General features: G+C 39.9%; 2 protein-coding genes across 4 annotated transcripts in view; both read right to left on the bottom strand.

Moving 5' to 3' along the window:
• Positions 1-225: 225 nt before the first annotated feature.
• LOC110456715 lies at positions 226-4174 on the bottom strand. Its single transcript, XM_021507626.1, has 4 exons — positions 4156-4174; positions 2158-3377; positions 931-1486; positions 226-542 (listed from the first exon to the last, which is right to left on the bottom strand). The coding sequence occupies exons 1-4, from the start codon at positions 4172-4174 to the stop codon at positions 226-228; spliced, it is 2112 nt and encodes a 703-aa protein (XP_021363301.1).
• Positions 4175-24478: 20304 nt separating this feature from the next.
• LOC110456728 (probable methyltransferase BMT2 homolog) overlaps positions 24479-26378 on the bottom strand; it is a 39431-nt gene continuing 37531 nt past the window's right edge. For all 3 annotated transcript variants that reach the window (XM_021507645.1, XM_021507643.1, XM_021507644.1), the window contains exon 5: positions 24479-25064. In XM_021507645.1, the coding sequence (XP_021363320.1) occupies positions 24510-25064 (555 nt within the window). In that variant the 3' untranslated portion in view covers positions 24479-24509. The remainder of the gene's footprint in view (positions 25065-26378) is intronic.

The raw sequence follows: 26378 nt of genomic DNA, 5'->3' as shown, positions 1-26378 counted from the left end.
ATCAAAATGTTGTCACTCCCTAAAATTGTAATTCACTATAATTGTCTTTGTAAGAATTTAAGGTAAAGAAATTTAAATGTATAGGTAAAATAACTTTTTAAGGCAGTACAAAGTGTTGGGATTCTCTACCTTAGTTAAGTTATACGGAAATCAATCATAAGAGATATATTTCTTCCTTGAGTCATCTGACCGAATTCTCTACAGACTGATATATATTATTCAGTGTTATACCGGGTTTCTTAAATTCTTTTTCTTAGACTTACCACCTGCCTTCACATCTAAAATAATTATGAACAGAAAAAATGACACCAGGACAATCACACCCGTATACCCGATAGTCTGGGCGGATGTTCGGTCATCTAGTGCAGAAGAAAGACTGCGCAGGTATCGACTAGTTGACTTCCGGTCTATGAGGTTGGCGCGCATATCCACAATGCGGACGTTTATTTCCCTCGTGCGGTTAGCGCAGTACGTATAGCATGTCTTGTTTTCCCGAGGGTAGGTTCCACAAAGGACTGGTCTGATGGATGATCTCGTAGGCGCTACAAAGAATGTTGTAATCTTTCATGCATCGTTATCAAGAAAATAACTTATATAAAATTATGATATCGATTTAAGGAGTAAGAATGAAAGAAAAAAACCTTGTAAAACAAATCCCATGACTTTACGATTCGCAAACTTAAATGTTCATATAAAACATGAAAATCTTTATTGATGGTGTAGTGTTTGCCTCTTTTACAAAAAATATACACAATGGTGTCTTCATTTCATTGTGTCTGATTTAAAAACACCAGAAAGTCCTATCCATTTGACAAATGATATATACCCCCAGCACGAACATTCTGCATCCTTATCAGTTTATATCAGAACATTTTATAAGTTCGTGTCCGTATTAGCGAAGTATAGTTTCCCACCTATATCTTAATTTACCTTGTGACCCATATCCGGTGATGGTTGTTACCTCAGCCGCGGATGATGTTGTTGTTCCATCCTGTGGCATCAGTGTAGGATCAGTTGTAGGATCACTACTAAGGACGATCAGGGTTCCATCTACGACAGCAACAGTTGTTGTATCAACATTGACGGTTGTCGTTTCGGGTGTTCCGACAGCAATGCCGATTGTTTCAAATTCTGTTTCGGTTGATCCTTCAAATTTTGCAGATGTTTTTGCAGTGGTTGGTTCGGATGTTGCAACACGTATCGCAGCTGTTGTTTCGCTGGTTGGTTCGGATGTTGCAACAGCTGTTGTTTCGCTGGTTGGTTCGGATGTTCCTTCAAATGAGGAGATTGTTGCCTTGGTCGGCGGTCCCGGTGTTCCAGTGACTATGGTGGATATTGTATCGGTCTCTGATCTGCTCGACTCAACAAGCATGGAATTGTCTGTGACTGTTGTTGTACCCAGGGCGACATTGTTCAGGATAGGATTATCAACGGCGCCATTCAGAGATGTTGTTGTTGTTGTTGATGTTGTATCGACCTCACGCGACTTTAAATACAATTACATGGAAATTTAAAATCAGTTTATTGTGTAAACATGGACGATACTATCCGCTAACACTAAAGCCAATATTCTTAATGGGCAAACCAATTGTTTCTGATCTGAAACAGTCCATTGTGTATACATGAACTAATTGTGATTTTCATAAAATTTAGGCTTTTCTGTAACCGTCATCGCGCTACCACTGGCTGTGCTACGTTCTTTGAACATAATATCCAATTGCCTTATATTAAAAGTTTACTCGTTGAATTGATAGGATACCCTGAACCCTTAACTCTATTCAGCAATTGTGAATGCATCTAAAACACACATATGATTGTGAATTCAAGCAAGACTATTTTCTAGATTTAATCATTTCTAATGAATATCTCTAATCAGTAATGTTTAAAAATGCCTATAATTTTTTAACAACAAAAACAAACCACCATATTATACATACAGACAATTTGATAAATAGACATATTGAATATAATTGTACCGTAATGCGTGTTTTTATTTCTATTTTCGAAGATTAGTAGAAAATTGGTGTATTAGAAATGAGACAAAATATGAACAAATATAAAAACTAAACGAACAGTGCTATTTTGGAGCAAAAAACACGAAAAAAAGGAGATTATGTATTTTTTGGATATACAAATATATAATTAAGCGATTCTCACCCTGTTTTGTTGAAATTGCAGTGGGAATGCCGATGTCAAGCCACCAAACAACCCAAATATATACCCCGATATCCTCAAGGATGACCCGGATGTTTTGATAATGTGAGTCCCACTTTTGATGTCTTCAACAACGGCAACATAAAGAGGTTCAAACGAAGGCGCTATTACATTGGTCAAAGTGTCATTGTCCAAGGTCATATCGTAGATGTCATCTGTGTACGTAACAAGAATGATTTGGGCGAACTCAAGAGTTTCGGGGACATAAAACGGGATGTGTCTGTGGACTTCCCGTACCGGTTGTATCACGACCATGGCAGGATCAAACGTCATCGCACGGATAATCATAGTCGTCAGTATTGGCTTGCTGGCAATGACCGTACAGAGGGCGCTTCCCAATTGTAATGCCACGTCTGTTCCCGCGGATACTAACAGTACGTCATGCCACCCAACCAAACTACATCGGTAGCGCACCAAAGTCCACGAGAAAGCAGCCACTATTTTACATTCGTAATTGAACCCTTTCGGGGGCACAATAACGAACTTAGTCTGCCAAAACATTATGGCTGGCATTTGCTCCAATAGGTAGCCGACATTTGTGTTTATGCTCACAGCTTGATTTCCGCTGAAAACACTTATCGGCGAGGACGATTCGATAAGAGATCCTGACAAGTCACCGCTGTCACTTTGAATCTGAACTGTATCAAATTCGTCAAGCTGTATATAAATTACCGCACCATTAAAGAACATGTCTCGATCGTAAATAACGTTTGTGGTAGTATGGATGGTCACGGCAACATCTGTTTGATCAGTTACTCCAACAAGAAGAATTTCCGACTGAGTTGTTCCCTCAGTAGACACTCCGGTCACCACATAATGGCGGTATCCAAGGAATTGCACGGGTATAACCAGAGCTCCTTCCTTAGCGTTGATGTTGTCAACCTCAATGTACACTTTCGCGTCACCGGTCGTGATAATTTTGACCCCTTGCTTGGTTCTCTTGGAACCCTTAACCATCAATTCTCCAGCTACTGTTGAAGTGTCGCTAGCTGCAGGTTGCAGAACGTATGTGTCCAGATCGTTAAATACGTGAGATGTTATGGTCACGTTTATTCGTCGTTCACATGCGTTAGTCACGGTTACCCGTAGATATGAGTACCCCTGCACTCGATTCTCTGGAAACCCAAGCATAAAGACTTGAGGCCGGCATTTGACAAGACAAACTGCAATTTACAATAAGACTAATTTCAATAAAACAGAATAATTACTTTAAGATTATCATTATATATAAATACCAATGTTTATTAAACAAAAGCAGCAATAAGTCTGTAAAACCTTGATAAATAATTGTGGTGTATCCCGTTTTATTTGATATTTCTTGCGTTGTTGCTGCTGTCTTCTCATTTATTTGATGTCTGTATCATAAATGATGTTGTCTCCCCTTTTATGTTGATGTCTGTAATATTAAAGCTGTTTTCTTTTTTTGGCGTCTGTTACGTTTATGATGCTGTGTTTCCTTTGTTTCTAGGTCTGGTTTGTTAATGCGAACAGAGCACATATCGTTTAATGAAATTTTAAAAAAGAAGTTTGAAATAAAAGCCATCGGAATGTTCACGCAAATAATTCTCAACTACACTGAATGAACATAGGCATTTTCCCCATCGCCTTACAATTACCAGCATACGTGAATTAGATATATTCATTTATTTTTTTCAATTCTGTATATGTGAATATGAGACGACAGTCATCGCCAAGAAAAGGAACAAAATGTAGAATAAAAGTTCAGGTTATGATACAATATCGGTACAAACAAGCTGATGTCAATTTTGAAAATTCCTTTAATTGTTTTATAACTCTTTCTTCTGTTCGTCACGTTGAATCAAATCTGCTGTATTTCTTTTATTTCGGAAAGGCTATAATATACATCATCATAACAAATCAATTAAAATGAAATTAAGCCCTATCTGGTCATAGTCCTTCATAAACAAAAGACGTCCTTACCTTGCCAAAGACCACTCATTGCGATCAGGATCAAAAATCGTGATCCTTTCGGGACCCCCGTCGCGCCAAAACGTCGAAACATGGTACATGTATCTCTGTGTTTGAAACGGTCAACCCACATCAGATCTGACTTCCAAAGTAATCACGTTTTCACTGGCTGTTTCACATGATCCTTTGATATGGTGACAATTAACATAAGAATGATTATATGTATTGATCATGTGCGTTGAAGCATCAACAGCCACTGAAATGTTGTATATCATAATAAACAGGAATGAGGATTGAAGAACACGCAATAGGGTAGACAATGAAATGATTCGGTAAACAGAAACAGGAACCACCCTGGCAACAGAATTAGAGAAGACAGCAATTGGAACTACTCTGACGGCGAAAAAATAGTATAGACATCAAAAATAGGGGAGACAGTTATTGGAACTACACTGACGGCAAAACAAAAGGATAAAAAACAAAACTATGGGAAACATCTTTTGGAACTACTCTGACGGCAAAACAATAGAATAGACATCAAAAGTAGTGATGAGAGCTTTTGGAACTACTTTGACGGCAAAACAAAAGAATAGACATCACAATTAGGGATGACAGCTTTTGGAACTACTTTGACGGCAAAACAAAAGAATAGACATCAAAATTAGGAATGACAGCTTTTGGAAATACTCTGACGGCAAAACAATAGAATAGACATCAAAAGTAGTGATGACAGCTTTTGGAACTACTCTGACGGCAAAACAATAGGATAGGCAAAAAACATAAGGGGCGACAGCTTTTGGAAATACACTTACGGCAAAACAATAGGACAGACAACAAAATTAGGGGAGACAGCTTTTGGAAGTACCACTACATCGGAGTTCCACTACATATGAGTACCATTACATTAGAGTACCACTACACCAGAATACCACACCATCAGAGTACCACACCATCAGAGTACCACTACATCAGAGTACAATTACATCAGAGTACCATTACACCAGAGTACCACAACATCAGAGTACCACTACATCAGAGTACCACTACATATTAGTACCACTACATCAGAGTACCACTACATCAGAGTACCACTACATCAGAGTACCACTACATCAGAGTACCACTACATCAGCGTACCACTACAACAGAGTACCACTACATCAGAATACCACATCATCAGTGAACCACAACATCAGAGTACCACTAAACCAGAGTACCACAACATCAGAGTACCACTACATCAGCGTACCACTACAACAGAGTACCACTACACCAGAGTACCACTACAACAGAGTACCACTACACCAGAGTACCTTTACATCAGAGAACCACCATATATGAGTACCACTCCCTCTGAGTACCACTACATCAGAGCGCCACTACATCAGAGTACCACTTAATCAAAATACCACCACATCAGAGTACCACTACACCAGAGTACCTCTACATCAGAGTACCACTACATCAGCGTACCAATACAACAGAGTACCACTACACCAGAGTACCTTTACATCAGAGAACCACCATATATGAGTACCACTCCCTCTGAGTACCACTACATCAGAGCGCCACTACATCAGAGTACCACTTAATCAAAATACCACTACATCAGAGTACCACTACACCAGAGTACCACTACATCAGAGTACCACTAAATCAGAGAGCCACCATATCAGAGTACCACTACATCAGAGTACCACTACACCAGATTACCACTACATCAGAGAACCACCATATCAGAGTACCACTACATCAGAGTACCACTTAATCAAAATACCACTACATCGGAGTACCACTACACCAGAGTACCACTACAACAGAGTACCACTACACCAGAGTACCTTTACATCAGAGAACCACCATATATGAGTACCACTCCCTCTGAGTACCACTACATCAGAGTGCCACTACATCAGGGTACCACTTAATCAAAATACCACTACATCAGAGTACCACTACACCAGAGTACCACAACATCAGAGTACCACTACATTAGAGTACCACTACATCAGAGTACCACTACACCAGAGTACCACTTCATCAGAGTACCTCTACATCAGAGTACCACTACATCAAAGTACCACTACACCAGAGTACCACTACATCAGAGTACCTCTACATCAGAGTACCACTACACCAGAGTACCATTACATCAGAGTACCACTACATCAGCGTACCACTACATCAGAGTACCTCTACATCAGAGTACCACTACATCAGAGTACCTCTACATCTTAGTACCACTACATCAGAGTAGAACTACATCAGAGTACCACTTCATCAGAATACCACTACATCTTAGTACCACTACATCAGAGTACCACTACATCAGAGTAAAACTACATCAGAGTAAAACTACATCAGAGTACCACTACATCAGGATACCACTACACCAGAGTACCACTACATCAGAGTGCCATTACATCAGAGTACCTCTACATCAGAGTACCACTACATCAGAGTACCATTCCATCAGAGTACCTCTACATCAGAGTACCACTACATCAGAGTACCACTACATCTTAGTACCACTACATCAAAGTACCACTACATCAGAGTAGAACTACATCAGAGTACCACTTCATCAGAATACCACTTCATCTTAGTACCACTACATCAGAATACCACTACATCAGAGTAGAACTACATCAGAGTACCACTACATCAGAGTACCACTACATCAGAGTACCACAACATCATAGTACCACTACATCAGAGTACCACTACATCAGAGTACCACTACATCAGAGTACCACTACATCAGAGTACCACTACATCAGAGTACCACTACATCAGAGTACCACTACATCAGAGTACCACTACATCAGAGTACCACTACATCAGAGTACCACTACATCAGAGTACCACTACATCAGAGTACCACTACATCAGAGTACCACTACATCAGAGTACCACTACATCAGAGTACCACTACATCAGAGTACCACTACATCAGAGTACCACTACATCAGAGTACCACTACATCAGAGTACCACTACATCAGAGTACCACTACATCAGAGTACCACTACATCAGAGTACCACTACATCAGAGTACCACTACATCAGAGTACCACTACATCAGAGTACCACTACATCAGAGTACCACTACATCAGAGTACCACTACATCAGAGTACCACTACATCAGAGTACCACTACATCAGAGTACCACTACATCAGAGTACCACTACATCAGAGTACCACAACATCAGAGTACCACTACATCAGAGTACCACTACATCAGAGTACCACTACATCAGAGTACCACTACATCAGAGTACCACTACATCAGAGTACCACTACATCAGAGTACCACTACATCAGAGTACCACTACATCAGAGTACCACTACATCAGAGTACCACTACATCAGAGTACCACTACATCAGAGTACCACTACATCAGAGTACCACTACATCAGAGTACCACTACATCAGAGTACCACTACATCAGAGTACCACTACATCAGAGTACCACTACATCAGAGTACCACTACATCAGAGTACCACTACATCAGAGTACCACTACATCAGAGTACCACTACATCAGAGTACCACTACATCAGAGTACCACTACATCAGAGTACCACTACATCAGAGTACCACTACATCAGAGTACCACTACATCAGAGTACCACTACATCAGAGTACCACTACATCAGAGTACCACTACATCAAAGTACCACTACATCAGAGTACCACAACATCTTAGTACCACTACATCAGAGTACCACTACATCAGAGTACCACTACATCAGAGTACCACTACATCAGAGTACCACTACATCAGAGTACCACTACATCAGAGTACCACTACATCAGAGTACCACTACATCAGAGTACCACTACATCAGAGTACCACTACATCAGAGTACCACTACATCAGAGTACCACTACATCAGAGTACCACTACATCAGAGTACCACTACATCAGAGTACCACTACATCAGAGTACCACTACATCAGAGTACCACTACATCAGAGTACCACTACATCAGAGTACCACTACATCAGAGTACCACTACATCAGAGTACCACTACATCAGAGTACCACTACATCAGAGTACCACTACATCAGAGTACCACTACATCAGAGTACCACTACATCAGAGTACCACTACATCAGAGTACCACTACATCAGAGTACCACTACATCAAAGTACCACTACATCAGAGTACCACAACATCTTAGTACCACTACATCAGAGTACCACTACATCAGAGTACCACTACATCAGAGTACCACTACATCAGAGTACCACTACATCAGAGTACCACTACATCAGAGTACCACTACATCAGAGTACCACTACATCAGAGTACCACTACATCAGAGTACCACTACATCAGAGTACCACTACATCAGAGTACCACTACATCAGAGTACCACTACATCAGAGTACCACTACATCAGAGTACCACTACATCAGAGTACCACTACATCAGAGTACCACTACATCAGAGTACCACTACATCAGAGTACCACTACATCAGAGTACCACTACATCAGAGTACCACTACATCAGAGTACCACTACATCAGAGTACCACTACATCAGAGTACCACTACATCAGAGTACCACTACATCAGAGTACCACTACATCAGAGAACCACTACATCAGAGTACCACAACATCTTAGTACCACTACATCAGAGTACCACTACATCTAAGTACCACTACATCAGAGTACCACAACATCTTAGTACCACTACATCAGAGTACCACTACATCTTAGTACCACTACATCAAAGTACCACTACATCAGAGTAGAACTACATCAGAGTACCACTTCATCAGAATACCACTTCATCTTAGTACCACTACATCAGAATACCACTACATCAGAGTAGCACTACATCAGAGTACCACTACATCAAAGTACCACTACATCAGAGTACCACAACATCTTAGTACCACTACATCAGAGTACCACTACATCTTAGTACCACTACATCAAAGTACCACTACATCAGAGTAGAACTACATCAGAGTACCACTTCATCAGAATACCACTTCATCTTAGTACCACTACATCAGAATACCACTACATCAGAGTAGAACTACATCAGAGTACCACTACATCAAAGTACCACTACATCAGAGTACCACAACATCTTAGTACCACTACATCAGAGTACCACTACATCAGAGAGCCACCACATCAGAGTACCACTACATTAGAGTTACCACAACATCAGAGTACCATACCATTAGAGTACCACTACATCAGCGTACCACTACATTAGAGAACTGTCACATCAGAGTACCACAACATCAGAGTACAATTACAACAGAATACCACTACAGCAGAGTACAATTACAACAGAATACCACTACATCTGAGTGCCACAACATCAGAAAACCACAACATCAGAGTACCACTACACCAGAGTACCACTACATCAGAGTACCACAACATCAGAGTACCACTACATCAGAGTACCACTTCATCAGAATACCACTATCTCAGAGTACCACTACATCAGAGTACCACTACATCAGAGAACCACCATATCAGAGTACCACTTCCTCAGAGTACCACTACACCAGAGTACCACTACATCAGAGTATCACAACATCAGAGTACCACAACATCAGAGTACCACTACATCAGAGTACCACTTCATCAGAATACCACTACATCAGAGTACCACTACACCAGAGTACCACAACATCTTAGTACCTCTACATCAGAGTACCACTTCATCAGAGTACCACTACATCAGAGTAACACTACATCAGAGTACCACTACATCAGAGTACCACTACATCAGAGTACCACAACATCAGAGTACCACACCATCAGAGTACCACTTCATCAGAGTACCACTTCATCAGAGTACCACTACCTACATCAGAGTACCACTACATCAGAGTAACACTACATCAGAGTACCACTACACCAGAGTAGCACAACATCAGAGTACCTCTACATCAGAGTACCACTTTATCAGAGTACCACTACATCAGAGTAACACTACATCAGAATACCACTATCTCAGAGTACCACTACATCAGAATACCAACATATCAGAGTACCACTCCTTCTGAATACCACTACATCAGAGTACCACTACATCAGAGTAACACTACATCAGAATACCACTATCTCAGAGTACCACTACATCAGAGTACCACCACATCAGAGAACCAACATATCAGAGTACCACTCCCTCTGAATACCACTACATCAGAGTACCACTACATCAGAGTACCACTTAATTAAAATAACACTACATCAGAGTATTCTTTTAAATTAGCCGTATGCTTTCGTGACCTATAAATCCCAAATTTATATTGATGCTCTGAATATACTTCCCGATAGGCAACATTTGTGAAGTGTATGCGTCGACTCCTGCAGTCATTCAAAATGTCAACAACTGTATAACTATATTTCTGTTAGATCCATGGCAACATGTGGTTTTCATGGAATAATTCTTTTGGAAAGGACAAATATTTCGCAATAGTGACATTTATTTTCAATAAAGTTTAAAAACAAAAAGGTCGTTGTAAACAAGTTTTATATAAATGGTCTCTTTCTGAGTTTCATTTGTATGCCTTTTGATAAATTGTATATTTTTATTTGACATTTAAAATTGAGGCGCCAAAACCACACAGATTGAGCATTTTAGTGATAATTTATATCCGTATTATTTCAGCATTTAACTGCTTTAAGTTGTTATTCAAGTGCAATATAAATGCCAACAGAATAAACGAAAATTTAATGAAGCGAACCAGCATTTACCATATTTAAAATATCGTGATATCCTAGAAAAAAAAAACTTTTTTAAAATTCACCATTTAGTCCCTTAACAAAATATGTTTATTTTTATTTTTGCACAACAAGACGGTATTACTATCTGCCAGTTCTAGGAGGAAAGGGCTAAGATATCTACTCATACTGACATGACGTAAGGGTCATATGAATTTTATAATTGATGAAAGATTTAAAATAATTTCACGGCGCTTCATATATGCATGCAAAGGGAAATGGCGAGAATCCCTATCAGAACCGTCTATCGAGTATCGACGTATGAAACGGCTACGATAACGCAGCTAAAATAGTTTTACATCATGCTAGAAACGAAATTCAGATATACATTTGTGAAGGGCTCCTACTGTGGCATTTTCGCACACGTATGTGAAGTGTAAATTCAACTGCATTTCCAACATATTTTAATAATGATTTGTGATTCATATATCAGACATTTACAAAAACACTTTTTCGTCACATCAATGTACACAAGAAAATTCTAATGATAAATAGTTTTTGTTATGCCTAATAAATAATAGTTTCCTGAACCTGTACGAGTTATCTCTCTTCCGCTGTTTCAGGCGCAACGCCACGCTTATCACCAACGAGAGACAACTCATACGAAGGAGGTTTAAAGGGCTATAAGTGTATCATTTACATTCAACAAAGTAAACTAATTTATCTACTGAATTTTTCATACCTGTTAAATATGTTGTGTTATAAACTGGTAAGTATTTTCACATTCGTTGGTGCATATTGCAAACGTTGTGTATTAATCATTGTAATTAGTTTTACTCAAATGATTTTGCCTAAAACATGTCAAATAAAAAACGTTTTGTCCATTTTTTAAACATTCAACAAATATACAACATAGCACTATGTGAATTTCTATGCGATAAAACGTCGTAAATAAACCGAAAGGTGATAATTAATTAGCATTGAAGCGTCTCCAGGAAATACATGTCCTGGAATTCAAGACAATGAGGAATTCATAATAACCAAACTAAGGCAAAACATGAGTAAAACACTTTTTACTTGATCCCTGCCAAAACCTGTATTCCCCTATTCACCAGCAAATTACAGTCCATGGTTTAATGAAAAATTTGTATATGTATGGTGATCAATCAGATGTGCAGTGAAATAAAGAAACAAACTTTTTGAAATTGACTGAAGGTTGTCTAATATTTTTTTAAACAAAGTTTTAAATCATATGAGGAAAGAAAAACTTGTGCCAAAAAAAGTTTGTTTTGTATTTATGTGTCCAAAGATATAAACAACTCCAAAACTTGAATGCCTTAACTACAGTGTTAAGTTTAAAGCTCCTTTTGTTTGGCAGTTCAGATCTTTCGGTGGAATACCTACTTTTTCAGACATCATCAAATCTAGCAATAGGTTTTGAACGGTGTTTTTATGTTTGTGATATTCAGAGTCTATGTGAATATTATATATATCTACTTGATGTGTATGCCTATGACGGGAGAAGGCAATGATAAGTTGTTATAACTTGTGTCCAATCCCTTGTTCAACTTTAATTGGCGAGAAAATATGTTTATAGTTAAGTAACCAACTCCTTAACCGTAAAAAACACGTTTGATTTTCACTTTAAGTTATGATTTTCCCTGCAAAACATACTGCAATTTTGTCAACCCGAGAGACAATGCTTCACAGATAATGAAAACGTAAAGTCACATTTGATATCGTTTGGTACCTACTAGTATATAATTTTCCTGCTTTTGACAGGAGACATCATGACGGCCCACATGTGCTGATGGGAGACATCATGACGACGCCACATGTGGGGACAGGAGACATCATGACGGCGCCACATATGGTGACGGGAGACATCATGAGGACACCACATGTGAGGACAAGAGACATCATGACGGCGCCACATGTGATGACTAGATACATCATGACGACGCCACATGTGGGGACAGGAGGCATCATGACGGCGCCACATATGGGGACGGGAGACATCATGACGACGCCACATGTGGTGACGGGAGATATCATGACGGCGCCACATGTGGTGACTGGAGACATCATGACGACTCCATATGTGGTGACGGGAGACATCATGACGGCGCCACATGGGGTGACTGGAGACATCATGACCGCGCCAGATGTGGTGACCGGGAACATCATGACGGCGTCACATGTGGTGACGGGAGACATCATGACGGCGCCACATGTGGTGACGGAAGACTTCATGACGGCGTCATATGTGGTGACCGGAGACATCATCACGACGCCACATGTGGTGACGGGAGAAATCATGACGGCGCAACATGTAGAAACGGGACATATCGAGACATTATGACGGCGCCACATGTGTTGACGAGAGACATCATGACGGCGCCACATGTGGTGACTGGAGACATCATAAAGACGCCACATGTGGTGACGGGAGACATCCTGACGTCGCCACATGTGGTGACCGGAGACATCTTGACGGCGCCACATATGGTGACGGGAGACATCAAGAGGACGCCACATGTGAGGACAAGAGACATCATGACGGCGCCACATGTGATGACTAGAGACATCATGAAGACGCCACATGTGGTGACGAGAAACATCATGACGGCGCCACATGTGATGACTAGAGACATCATGACAACGCCACATGTGGTGACGAGAGACATCATGACGGCGCCACATGTGGTGACGGGAGATATCATGACGGCGCCACATGTGGTGACTAGAGACATCATGACGACTCCACATGTGGTGACCGGGGACATCATGACGGCGTCACATGTGGTGACGGGAGACATCATGACGGCGCCACATTTGGTGACGGAAGACATCATGACGGCGTCATATGTGGTGACCGCAGACATCATCACGACGCCACATGTGGTGACGGGAGAAATCATGACGGCGCAACATGTAGAAACGGGACATATCGAGACATTATGACGGCGCCACATGTGTTGACGAGAGACATCATGACGGCGCCACATGTGGTGACTGGAGACATCATAACGACGCCACATGTGGTGACGGGAGACATCCTGACGTCGCCACATGTGGTGACCGGAGACATCTTGACGGCGCCACATGCGGTGACAGTGACAAGATACATCATGACAGCGCCACATGTGGTGACTAGAGACATCATGACGACGCCACATGTGGTGACGGGAGACATCATGACGGCGCCACATATGGTGACGGGAGACATCAAGAGGACGCCACATGTGGGGACAAGAGACATCATGACGGCGCCACATGTGATGACTAGAGATATCTTGACGACGCCACATGTGGTGACGAGAGACATCCTGACGTCGCCACATGTGGTGACCGGAGACATCTTGACGGCGCCACATGCGGTGACAGTGACAAGATACATCATGACAGCGCCACATGTGGTGACTAGAGACATCATGACGACCCCACATGTGGTGACGAGAGACATCATGACGGCTCCACATGTGATGACTAGAGACATCATGACGACGCCACATGTGGTGACGGGAGATATCATGACGGCGCCACATGTGGTGACTGGAGACACCATGACGACTCCACATGTGGTGACGGGAGACATCATGACGACGCCATATGTGATGAAGGGAGACATCATGACTGCGCCACATGTGGTGACGGGAGACATCATGACGGCGCCACATGCGGTGACTGGAGACACCATGACGACTCCCCATGTGGTGACGGGAGATATCATGCCGGCGCCACATGTGGTTACGGGAGACATCATGACTGCGCCACATGTGGTGACGGGAGACATCATGACGGCGCCACAAGTGGTGACGGGAGACATCATGACGACGCCATATGAGGTGCAGGTAATGCTTAGACCAAACAAAATATGTGTGTTTCAGTTAACATGTCTGAAAAATAAGGTAGGTCGGTAGGCAAATAATTTTGTTTTAATCTTTATGTTTTGCATTTCATGGATCAATATCATTCATTATATCAAATTTTACATTACAAATGCAAGTTCAAGGGTCGACAGGAAAATCTAGGGTAGGTTAGGATACCTGTAACACATATATATTGTTTTGTCTCACCTTCCGGACCACGAGGTTTTCTTTTTGATCTTTCACTTATTTCGTAATGGCTCAAGTTGTCTTTTCCTTCGTTTTGACATCTGCTCAATAAATAAGAGCATGTTCTCCTGTGATATCGAATTAAGTTAAGATGATTATTTTTTAAATAATCGATACCGCAAGTATCCTATTGAGGCAAACTCCTCAAAGATTCATTGAATGATATCCTTATCAATGGTGGTGTTTCGTGTAAGATTCTTGTTTTATTGCTATGTAACACAACATACATAGAATAACATATGATACATATGTATATTTCAGATGTTTTGCCAAATTTCGACTAAAAACAACTTTTTGTGCATACATATCCATTGTATGGTTTCAATTCCACATTTTTGAGCATATGTGCAAATTTTCTTTTTAATAATTATTTTGCGTTTGAAATTGATAGTAACTAAATATTCAAAGAAAAGAGATGATTGTCGGAGTACTGGTGTGTTTTTCCTATTTAATTGTTAATTACCATTAAAGTCAAATGTCAATTTCAATAACGCTGAGTTAGTAAAGTTCCAAATGTAAATCTAATATCATTACTGGTTTATTTTATATAACTTCAGACAGATTCAAATTACCCGTGCCTATTTCACGGTCGAGATCGAATACGATTAATTTCATTACAGTATTAGATGCGGAAAAAAATGAATTTCTTAAACCATGCATGGGACTCACTTAATGTTTTTGAAATGATGTTAATACATATTTTTAATACATTATTTTTAAAAATACATATCAATGCATTCGTGAACACTGTAAGGAGCTGGGTTCCTTATTTGCACATTTACCTGCATTAGTTTTAATTCGTTTGTGATTTTTTCATTAACAAAACGATATTTGATCAAGATATAACCCCAGAAGAATATATTACAGTTAATAATGTCTATGACCAAGTATCGAATACAAAAATGTGTTTACCATGAACATTTGTATGCATGATTCAAATTAAAGAAAATAACTGTATCCGATTTTTCATGTTTCTTTAATGATAAATTATCAGACTTTGATCTTATAAATCGACGAGTTATACAAATCTATATCAGTATTTAAATAGAAAAATGGAGAACAACTTTTTTTAAGTTAGTCATGACTCGTTTGACGTCCTGGTTCAATTTCTGCGTACAAGTATTAAATATTGTGTTAATTGGAAGTTAAACAAATATTACGTGTATATTCTCGCACTGTGTACAAGAAAACAAAAAAATAGTGTGTGTTTTGTTAGACAAAGGATTAAAACGCCCTTTAAAAATCGAGAATACTATTTTTGGTATTATGTCAACGAAAACATATTCACAAGTACAAACGAAATACGGAAAGACAAACACACACTACAGCGTTTAACATGCGTTATATGAAACTTAATACTATAGTTTATACACTCAAAATGTAAATTTACCGAAAAAACCTAGTCTAAATAGCAATCGTAATTTAAGCATTATTAGGCCAGAGACAGTAAGACGTTGTGTAAACAGTTAGTTTGTTTAGACCTGGTGTTGACGTGTTTTGTATCCCAGAGCGCCGAGTGACAGAAATGTTTGTATTTCGACATCTGTTATCAAGAATGGATTGACTTAAACAAACAACATGTCAGCCGTACGAAATTGATAAACAAATGCTGTATTTGGCCCCAGACACCGAGCCACGAGGTCATCTGGGGACTCGGTAAACTCGCGTAATAAAAGAAAGTAGTTCCAACGTTAGTTTAAACATGTTCTGGGGGTATCGGTCTCCCCACACTAATCAAGCACATATTGACATTGATATCGTTCTCGTTCGATTCGACACATTGTCTGTTGACCCTAAAATGCAGTGGCAAATAATATTCTCATTCTTTCCTCAGCCAAGAGCAAAGGACACATTTTGATATTATCGGTAAAGTTGTCTTAATGTATGATATTTACCTGGATCAGAAGATTTAGGGGTTAAGCGAAAAGGTAACGCGCGTGCGGTATAAGTAGCATGTCATTTTCATCACGAAAGAGAGGTTTTAGGGACGTTACAAGTAAAACAAAGTTCAACAGAACGATTGCGCCATTTTTTCGAATCTTGCGTCAACCATAATTTCAATGATGTTGTCTCAATAATGTCAAAGTTGATAGCCACAGACGTGAGATAAATTAAAGTCACACACTACGTCATCATCACCATGCCCTGGTTTAACATACAAGGCGTCCCACCAGAATACGATACTTCTGCTTGCTGCCTAGTTGTCAAAGATGAACGTAACACAGTGACACACACACACATTTGACTGCACCTGACAGTATGCCACAGTTGAATTACTCGGCACCATACAGCTGTTTCGTCCTCCTAGGTCTCATCGGTGATACTTGGAGCCAAAAAGCTGGAAATCCAATCCAACTAGTCTAAACTACTGTTGAAACATGCATAAAAAAACCGTTAATTTTGAATTTAAAACATTTAATGGCGTACTGGTTCATTTCAATTTAGATAAATAGAAAAGTGTGTATATTATTAAACATGTCACTACATAAAAGAGATAACCGTGGCAATCAAGGTTAGGACAACCCTCGGGGAATAACTTTACCACCACACAAGGTTACGACAAACCTCGGGGACTAACTATACCACCATACAAGGTTACGACAAACATCGGGGACTAACTATACCACCACACAAGGTTACGACATACATCGGGGACTAACTATACCACCACACAAGTTTACGACAAACCTCGGGAACTAACTATGCCACCACACAAGGTTACGACAAACCTCTGGAACTATCTATACCTCCACACAAGGTTACGACAAACCTCGGGGACTAATTATACCACCACACAAGGTTACGACAAAACTTGGGGACTATCTATACCACCACACAAGGTAACGACAAACCTTGGGGACTATCTATTCCACCACACAAGGTTACGATAAACATCGGGGAATATCTATACCACCATACAAGGTTACGACAAACCTCGGGGACTATCAATACCACCACACAAGGTTACGACAAGCCTCGGGAACTATCTATACCACCACACAAGGTTACCACAAACATCGGGGACTATCTATACCACCACACAAAGTAACGACAAACCTCGGGAACTAACTATACCACCACACAAGGTCACGGGACTAACTATGCCACCACACAAGGTTACGACAAACCCCGGGGACTATCTATACCCCCACACAAGGTTACGACAAACCTCGGGAACTATCTATACCCCCACACAAGGTTACGACAAACCTCGGGGACTATCTATACAACCACACAAGGTAACGACAAACCTCGGGAACTAACTATACCACCACCCAAGGTCACGGGACTAACTATGCCACCACACAAGTTTACGACAAACCTCGGGAACTAACTATACCACCACCCAAGGTCACGGGACTAACTATGCCACCACACAAGTTTACGACAAACCTCGGGAACTAACTATACCACCACACAAGGTTACGACAACCATCGGGGACTATCTATACCACCACACAAGGTTACCACAAACATCGGGGACTATCTATACCACCGCACAAGGTTACGACAAACATCGGGGACTAATTATACCACCACACAAGGTTACGACAATCCTCGGGGTCTATCTATACCACCACACAAGGTTACGACCAACCTCGGGGACTAACTATACCACCACACAAGGCTACGACAAACCTCGGGGACTATCTATACCACCCCACAAGGTTACGACAAACCTCGGGGACTATCTATACAACCACACAAGGTAACGACAAACCTCGGGGACTAACTATACCACCACACAAGGTTACGACAAACCTTGGGGACTATCTATACCACCACACAAGGTTACGATAAACATCGGGGACTATCTATACCACCACACAAGGTTACGACAAACCTCGGGAACTAACTATACCACCACACAAGGTTACGACAAACCTCGGGGACTATCTATACCACCACACAAGGTTACGACAAACATCGGGGACTAACTATACCACAACACAAGGTTACGACAAACATCGGGGACTAACTATACCACCACACAAGTTTACGACAAACCTCGGGAACTAACTATGCCACCACACAAGGTTACGACAAACCTCGGGAACTAACTATACCACCACACAAGGTTACGACCAACCTCGGGAACTAACTATACCACCACACAAGGGCACGGGACTAACTATGCCACCACACAAGGTTACGACAAACCTCGGGGACTAACTATACCACAACACAAGGTTTCGACAAACATCGGGGACTAACTATACCACCACACAAGGTTACGACAAACCTTGGGGACTAAATAAACCACCACACAAGGTCACGGGACTAACTATGCCACCACACAAGGTTACGACAAACCTTGGGGACTAAATATACCACCACACAAGGTCACGGGACTAACTATGCCACCACACAAGGTTACGACAAACTGCGGGACTAACTATACCACCAGCAGAGTCGAACACTTTATATATTGAAAGATGTACGTAACAGTTACACAAACACGTGACTGCATCTATACACGTTGGTAATAGATACAGTAAGCCATATTGTATTCAACTGTGGGAACCTTCGAACACCCTCTCGTTTGCTTTTAATCTCACTTTGTTCTCGGCATTGCTTTAGGTGGCATTGGACACATTTCCAAGTGCTCTACTTGAACGCAATGGTCAGCGAGCTCCTGACTAACTCATCTATGATATCTTGGCGGGATATATGGTATTTGACTGTATTTGGCTAAAATATAAGATTTTTTCGCGAAGACGAAGAAGTATTTTGGCTTCGTCGATTGTTTTCACGGAGAGTGACTTTTGTGTTTCTGGTACATAGAACAAATGGGCCGTAAATGTTTTCTGTGCAGACTGAAATTCAGCTCCAGAGTTTGTATTTAAATATTGCTCGCTATTGGATGTCCTTCATGAAATCGTTAGCCGAGGATTTTGAAATTTAATATACTACCTGTTTTAGTTTAATACTTCCATGATTATCAGATTGCTTAAGTCTGATATTTGTTACCCGTCTAATCAATCTACAGCCGAGTCGACTTGTCTGATGCGTTCAGGTCGTACAATGCAAATATAGTTCGACCCTTTCTGCATTTCCTCAAAAAAATATTGTTCTGCTTTCTGACGCGTCTGTAATTGGACTTGCTGAGCAAACAACCAGTATCTTAAATGACCTTCTTGTATTGAGTTGGATCGTCTAATTTCCTTGTGTTCTAATCTTTACCGTCGGTAATTGTTTAAGATGTATTTAATCCAAATTAGATATCATATCCTTGATCGCTTTTATCAGTCGAACGTCTTTTTATCAAATATGTAAGTCTAATGGTAAACTTGGTGAGGGATTCCTGCTAACTTCTAGTATATAATATATAAACCTTTTTATTTTACAACAATTAAGAAACACATGTTTTTACAACTTATATTAATCACTCTTGTTGGCCTGGATGTTAGCGCGCGGAGGGTCTAAATGTGGGAGGAAACCAGAGTACCCGGAGAAAATTCACGTGATCGGGCAGGTGACCCCATACCGGTTCATGTCCGACCGGGGAATCGAACCCCGGCCGCCTTGGTGAAAGACAAGTGAGCTATCCACTGCACCACCCGACCACCCAACTTGTAGTATTGTTGTTAACATAACTGAATTGTATTTTTGTTTGTTTCAAAAACAGATGTATACAAAACGTAAGATATCATGGAGTAATTTCATTGTACTAACGGACTGTAAGTCTCATTTACTTTCAAATCAAGAGTTCGCAGGTTTTACCTTTACCTTGACTCAACGTTTATCGCCATTATACAAATTGCATGCAACCTTTTACCTTTTTATAAATCGAATGAACCGTTAAATATCACGAAGAAGATAGTTGATCTTCTGGCAATTTTCTTTAGATTTTTATTTCGATGGTGGTACAAATATAAATACACGTGTATCTAGAAGATTTCGTAAAACTGACGTACGTAGATTGTAAATACCACGTTGAGAAATAATTAGTTACGTATTATTCTATAAAAACAATTGACCTCGTGGTACATTTTTGGCGGTCGACAACTTAGTTGTTCGATTCGATTGAAGAATAATGCAGATTACGATACGAGAATCACTCACCCATTTAAAGCATCCGGTTTCACTTTCTCCTTTTTCTTTTCTTTTGAATTCATGACGCTAAACATTTCTTTTTCTTTTGGTGTCACATCGTTTCTTCTTCTTATTTTAAGGATCCCTGTCCCACTACACTTCATTTTTTCGTTTATACAGTAACCTCCCCTTACATTTTGGATGTAACTAGCACATTTGACTATAGCATTCCGTTGACCAGGTAGGTCGGTAGGTTAGAGCGACAACCTGAAGTCCAGGGTTCGAATCCCTGTCTAGTCCCGCTGGTGTTTTACACTCAGAAGACTGATGATGATTTTATTTGCTTATTTCATCTTTATGTCGAAAAATAACAGTTTCCAATGATTGGTTACAGGTTTTAGCAATCGTACGGGGGTCCTTAACAAAGACTTCAAATTTCTACTTGTTTTGTTTTGTCCTTTTTTTTGGCTGATTAAGTTATTTCCTCAATAGTACTGTGTTTCTATTTTGTTTCTTATCGTATTTACCAATTGCTTTATCAGCAATATTACCTAAATCTTAGATATACAGGAAATCATATACAAAATTATTAAACATTTTACGTTATATTTTTTCGGGGTTGTAACTTACAGCCTAGGTTAGGTTTAGTAAATACTGTATGCAATTTACTACAAAAGACTCATATTTTGCAAATGTAATTATGCTTCGTTTCGCTCATTCGCTCAAGACTTGCAATCAAAGGCTAGCTTAGTATTCAATATATTTCTTTCTGAAACATCGAACAAACGTTGAGACACATTTAAACCAACTGTTTTTAACAATTCACCAAATATGTTTGGCATTCTGTTTTTCATGGATTTTGTTGTTTTTAACTCCATTCTAACTCCGTATTTTTCTGATTTTACTCTACAGTTTTCCAAGATCGGTCACTTCACTAGCAAAAAATGCTATTAAACCATTTTGTTATGTAGGTTCATTGACACCCTACTTAACTATATATATCCTAAAAACTTGTTTCACGATTTCCGTGATAGATGTCGACTGCTGACGGACAAACATACAACACAGTATTTAAAGACTACGGACAAGTTTTATGGTCGCTATCATGACCTTATTGACAACTATGCCATTTCATTGTGTGATATGGAGGCCGATGGGGTTTTTTTATGCTCTCTAGCGTGGCTTGTCGTTTCACTGTCACTACCCCGATTCTCGCTACGAGGATGCGACATTCCTTGGACTTTACCTAAATTTACATGGCGGATTTCGTCGATGAAAAAGAAGACTCTTACGCTTCTGGAACACCTGGTTTATTATCTGTGCTTTTCCAATGATCTTCATGTTAATCTTTCATTTCTTCAAATATTCCCCTAATTTATCGAATTTTAGTTTGAATTGCGTTGTTGTCTTTACATATGCCATTTTCCTTGCTGATGAAGCTGACGTCACAGTTGAATAGGTAAGAGAGTACTGAATCAAATATGACATTTACGTAAGTTCAACCTGTTTTTAAAACCACCTGCCTGTAACTACCGCCTAAGTAATCTGTTAACACGGTCACAGACTGATTACAGCCACATATCTGGCAGAACTGACTTGCTATTAAACCATTTTGTTATGTAGGTTCATTGACACCCTGCTCTGGTAGTGACGTGGTCGAAGGTTTCAGGAAAAAAAAGCCGTCATTGTTTGTTCAAGCATTGAATAAGAAGTGTGTCAGTATCCTTCTGTTCTTTAAGTAGACATAATGGATCCCAAATACGTTCCATGTTTCTAGATGTTGAAGGAACAAAAGCAGTGGCTGACATCAGACTGGTTATCTTTGAAACAAGTCTCAATTCGCTGAGCCTTTTTCATTGTGTATACACTAATTCATACAGCCAGAGTTTACTAAATCTGAAGATGTGAGACATGTAAATATCTCTTTTTCTCTCATTTCCGTGTGTGCAAGATAGAGCTGTCCAGGGTAAGAAAGGGGTGTAGGAAATATCTATTTTTAGCGTACACATAAGAAAGATGAGATTAGTTTTGTCTGCACAAACAATATGGGGTATGCTGAATCTGCTGAAGAGTTCGTTTTCCTCAAAAAAGTTCAGGGGAAATTTTGATATTTTCAAAATGGTAGCCAGTCCACATGCATGGTTTCATGGTTTCTGAGCTTATTCTGGTAGCTGGAATGAGAGAAAAATACTCTTTCATGCCCAAGGGTGTAGGATATGGAAATTCCACCATCGGAATTTTCAAATTTGGCAAAACCTTCGGAAACTCAAGGCTGTTTGAAAACCCCTCAAGTAGAACTTCCCTATCCTACACCCCTGGACATGAAAGAGTCTTATAATATGTCCTTTATTATATAGACAGGGTTAACTCCACTGAGAAAAGGAAATGTTAAGGATTTGAAATAAAGTATTTGATAAAGAATTTGATAAATTGAACTGATACTCCTTGTTAACACTTAGCTAATTTCTGTGAGGCAACTCGTACAATTTTGTTATATTGATTTCAACTTTAAAATTCCTTGAAGAATGCTGAAACATTCCATACCATGAACTTTTCATTACAAAAGTATCTGATGTTGAATTTGGATTTGGGATATGAAAGGTAAATTTACAAAATTGACCGATTTTCGTGATATTAAGAAACATGTGCAGAAAATTGAATTCACATATAAATGGCCGACTTCAATGAAAACAAAAGACTACTTCTTATGACTGGATGAACTACTTTTGATTAAATCTGGCAAGAGGCATCTCCATTCCATGTTGATTACTATTTGTATAAACACAATACATTGGACCAGTCACTGTAAGCAGATATACTGGTCTCTGTATGACAAATCTTCATTTCAATGTGGTAGGAAGCATCCCAGGTTCAGAGTGTTTAATAATGTATATCAACTTCACATATATTAACTCGAGTTCGTATATAGCAACTTTGGGCATGGTAAGAGAGTTGCTCACCTGTGGGAAGAAGAGCAGATGCAACAGCAGAATAAGATCTTTAAAGGACTTAAAACGTGATTCCTCAAAACACATATTTAATTTAAATTCAGACTTTCATAGTCATGGAAATGAATATTTTCAAGGCATCATAGCAGTTGTTACTTGTGTTGAACTTTGACCCCAGCTGTGACTCCTTCATACTACACTGACAAAGAGTTGAACAAACTTGAAATCACAATGCCATGCTTACGAAGAAATCTAACTTAGACCTTAAGACTGCTTCTTTTCTTTTTTTCACCTATCCAATTTAGTACCATTTTTGGCCAAGGTGGTAATGAGGTTCACACTTATACTCTTGAAGATGTAACGAGTTTGATAAAAGTTTGAGAACTTTCCTATCAGCAGAAAATGTGTTGAAATTGATTGACAGACAGATGCTGAATCTTGCATAGCTTCACTTGCACTTCCTTGCAACGTGAGCTTAATGCAATAACACAGTAACAAAATTAATTTCACAAAATTCACTTCATCTAAAACAGGAAAACATTTCTTTATTTAATTAATCACTTTCAACACTATCACAACATGATGGAAGTTCCTCGAACGTTTTAGAAATGTCTTCATTGTCTGCATCTGTGTGACCTGTGACCCCTACTTCCTCGTCCTCGTGGAAGTCCTGCGGTATGTATAACATGTCGGGAGAGGCGGGTCCTACCACCTTGTCCCTCACTTCCCCAACTTCAAGTTTTCTGAATGCCAAACAATGTATGTGGTCTAGTTTCACATATCGCCACCTTACAAATCCGATGGATTCCACAGCAAGTCTCCAGCTTTTTATCATGGCGGCATTCCTGTGCTGTTTGTGAGAATCAGGAGTCACAATTACCAATAGTCCATTGCCTGCTAGGAGCTGGTGGGCATGGCAACAGCATGTCCATCGCTGACTGGCCAGGGGAAGATACTCCAGTAACAAGGAAAACACAACGACATGGAAACTCTGACGAGGGAGCTCTGTAACCGAGTCTGGTAGGCTCCCTAAGGGATCGTCTTTTGACAGGCCAACTGGGTCAGGGTTTGTCAGCTCCAGGTTAAGAAAGTCACACCGATGGACCATCTGAAATTCATAGAGGTGTAAGATAAGTTTTCACAAGACGAGCATCCTCAAATTCCAAGGGTTACACTCATGTGTGTTATCTGCATTCTTGGAATATGTCATGACAAAATCGACAGCTCATGAAGTGTGTGCCATCTTGTGGATGATACAAGAAGACTAGTTTGATCCTTTGATGGACATCAAAAGAATCAAGCAGCAGTAAAATTGACCAGCTCTTAAGAAAGATGTCACTCCTCTGTAACCCGCAAATAAAGTTTAGCTTTAGGCATTGGCCTAGTTCTTGGTCAGTTTTATTTTACCTGAATCCAGTAAAACAGCTAGCAGCGTGCCTTCAATTTTGCCAGGACATATTCTAAGATTGCAGAGAATGTAAGTGAGTACAACACCTGGAGTTTCGAGGATGCCAGACAAATGATAAATACAACAAAATGTTTTCCCAGTACATGTGACACAGAAACAGAGTCTCAAACATTCAATAAGCCAACATTTATTTCCTGATTGTGGTACCTGGTCCATGTGTACATGTATGCTAATTAAAAGTTGATAATGGATTAATTGTCAACTCAACAGCTTACTGAATGAATAATTGTCAATTTAACATTTTAATGAATGTAAGACTGAGAATTAATTATCAAACAAATTACTAAAGGTTTAATTGAAAATTAATTCATGGTTCAACTTTTAATTAACAAGAGGCCCAATGGGCCTGCATCGCTCACCTGTTATTAATCTAACACTTGTAATCTTAAGATTTCATAAGAACCTATTAAAAGATTTAAACATATGACGCCTCTGACCTTGATTGTCGAACAAGGACATTAGGTTGAAAGTGGATCAAGGTCATTCATTTGAACTAACATGGTAATCCTTCATCCCAGCATGCTACAGGCCCAATTTCAGTACCCTGGCCCTTTTGCTTATTGAAAAGAAGTCGCTTGAAGATTTTACGACATTTGACCCCTGTGACCTTGAAAGTTGGTCAAGGTCATTCAGTTGAACAAACTTGATAGTCCTTCATCCCAGCATGCTACAGGCCCAATATCAGTACCCTGGGCCTTTTGGTTATTGAGAAGAAGTTGTTTGAAGATTTTAAGACATCTGACCCCAGTGACCTTGAAAGTGGGTCAATGTCATTCATTTAAACAAACTTGGTAGCCCTTCATCCCAGCATGCTACAGGCCCAATATCAGTACCCTGGGCCTTTTGGTTATTGAGAAGAAGTCGTTTGAAGATTTTATGACATTTGACCCCTTTGACCTTTGAAAGTTGGTCAAGGTCATTCATTTGAACTAACTTGGTAATCCTTCATCCCAG

The sequence above is a fragment of the Mizuhopecten yessoensis genome, unplaced genomic scaffold (genome assembly GCF_002113885.1).
Source record: "Mizuhopecten yessoensis strain PY_sf001 unplaced genomic scaffold, ASM211388v2 scaffold8839.1, whole genome shotgun sequence".
In the NCBI taxonomy this organism is placed as follows: domain Eukaryota; kingdom Metazoa; phylum Mollusca; class Bivalvia; order Pectinida; family Pectinidae; genus Mizuhopecten; species Mizuhopecten yessoensis.
Note: the sequence above shows the minus strand (reverse complement) of the source record. Positions and strands in the feature narration are given on the sequence as shown.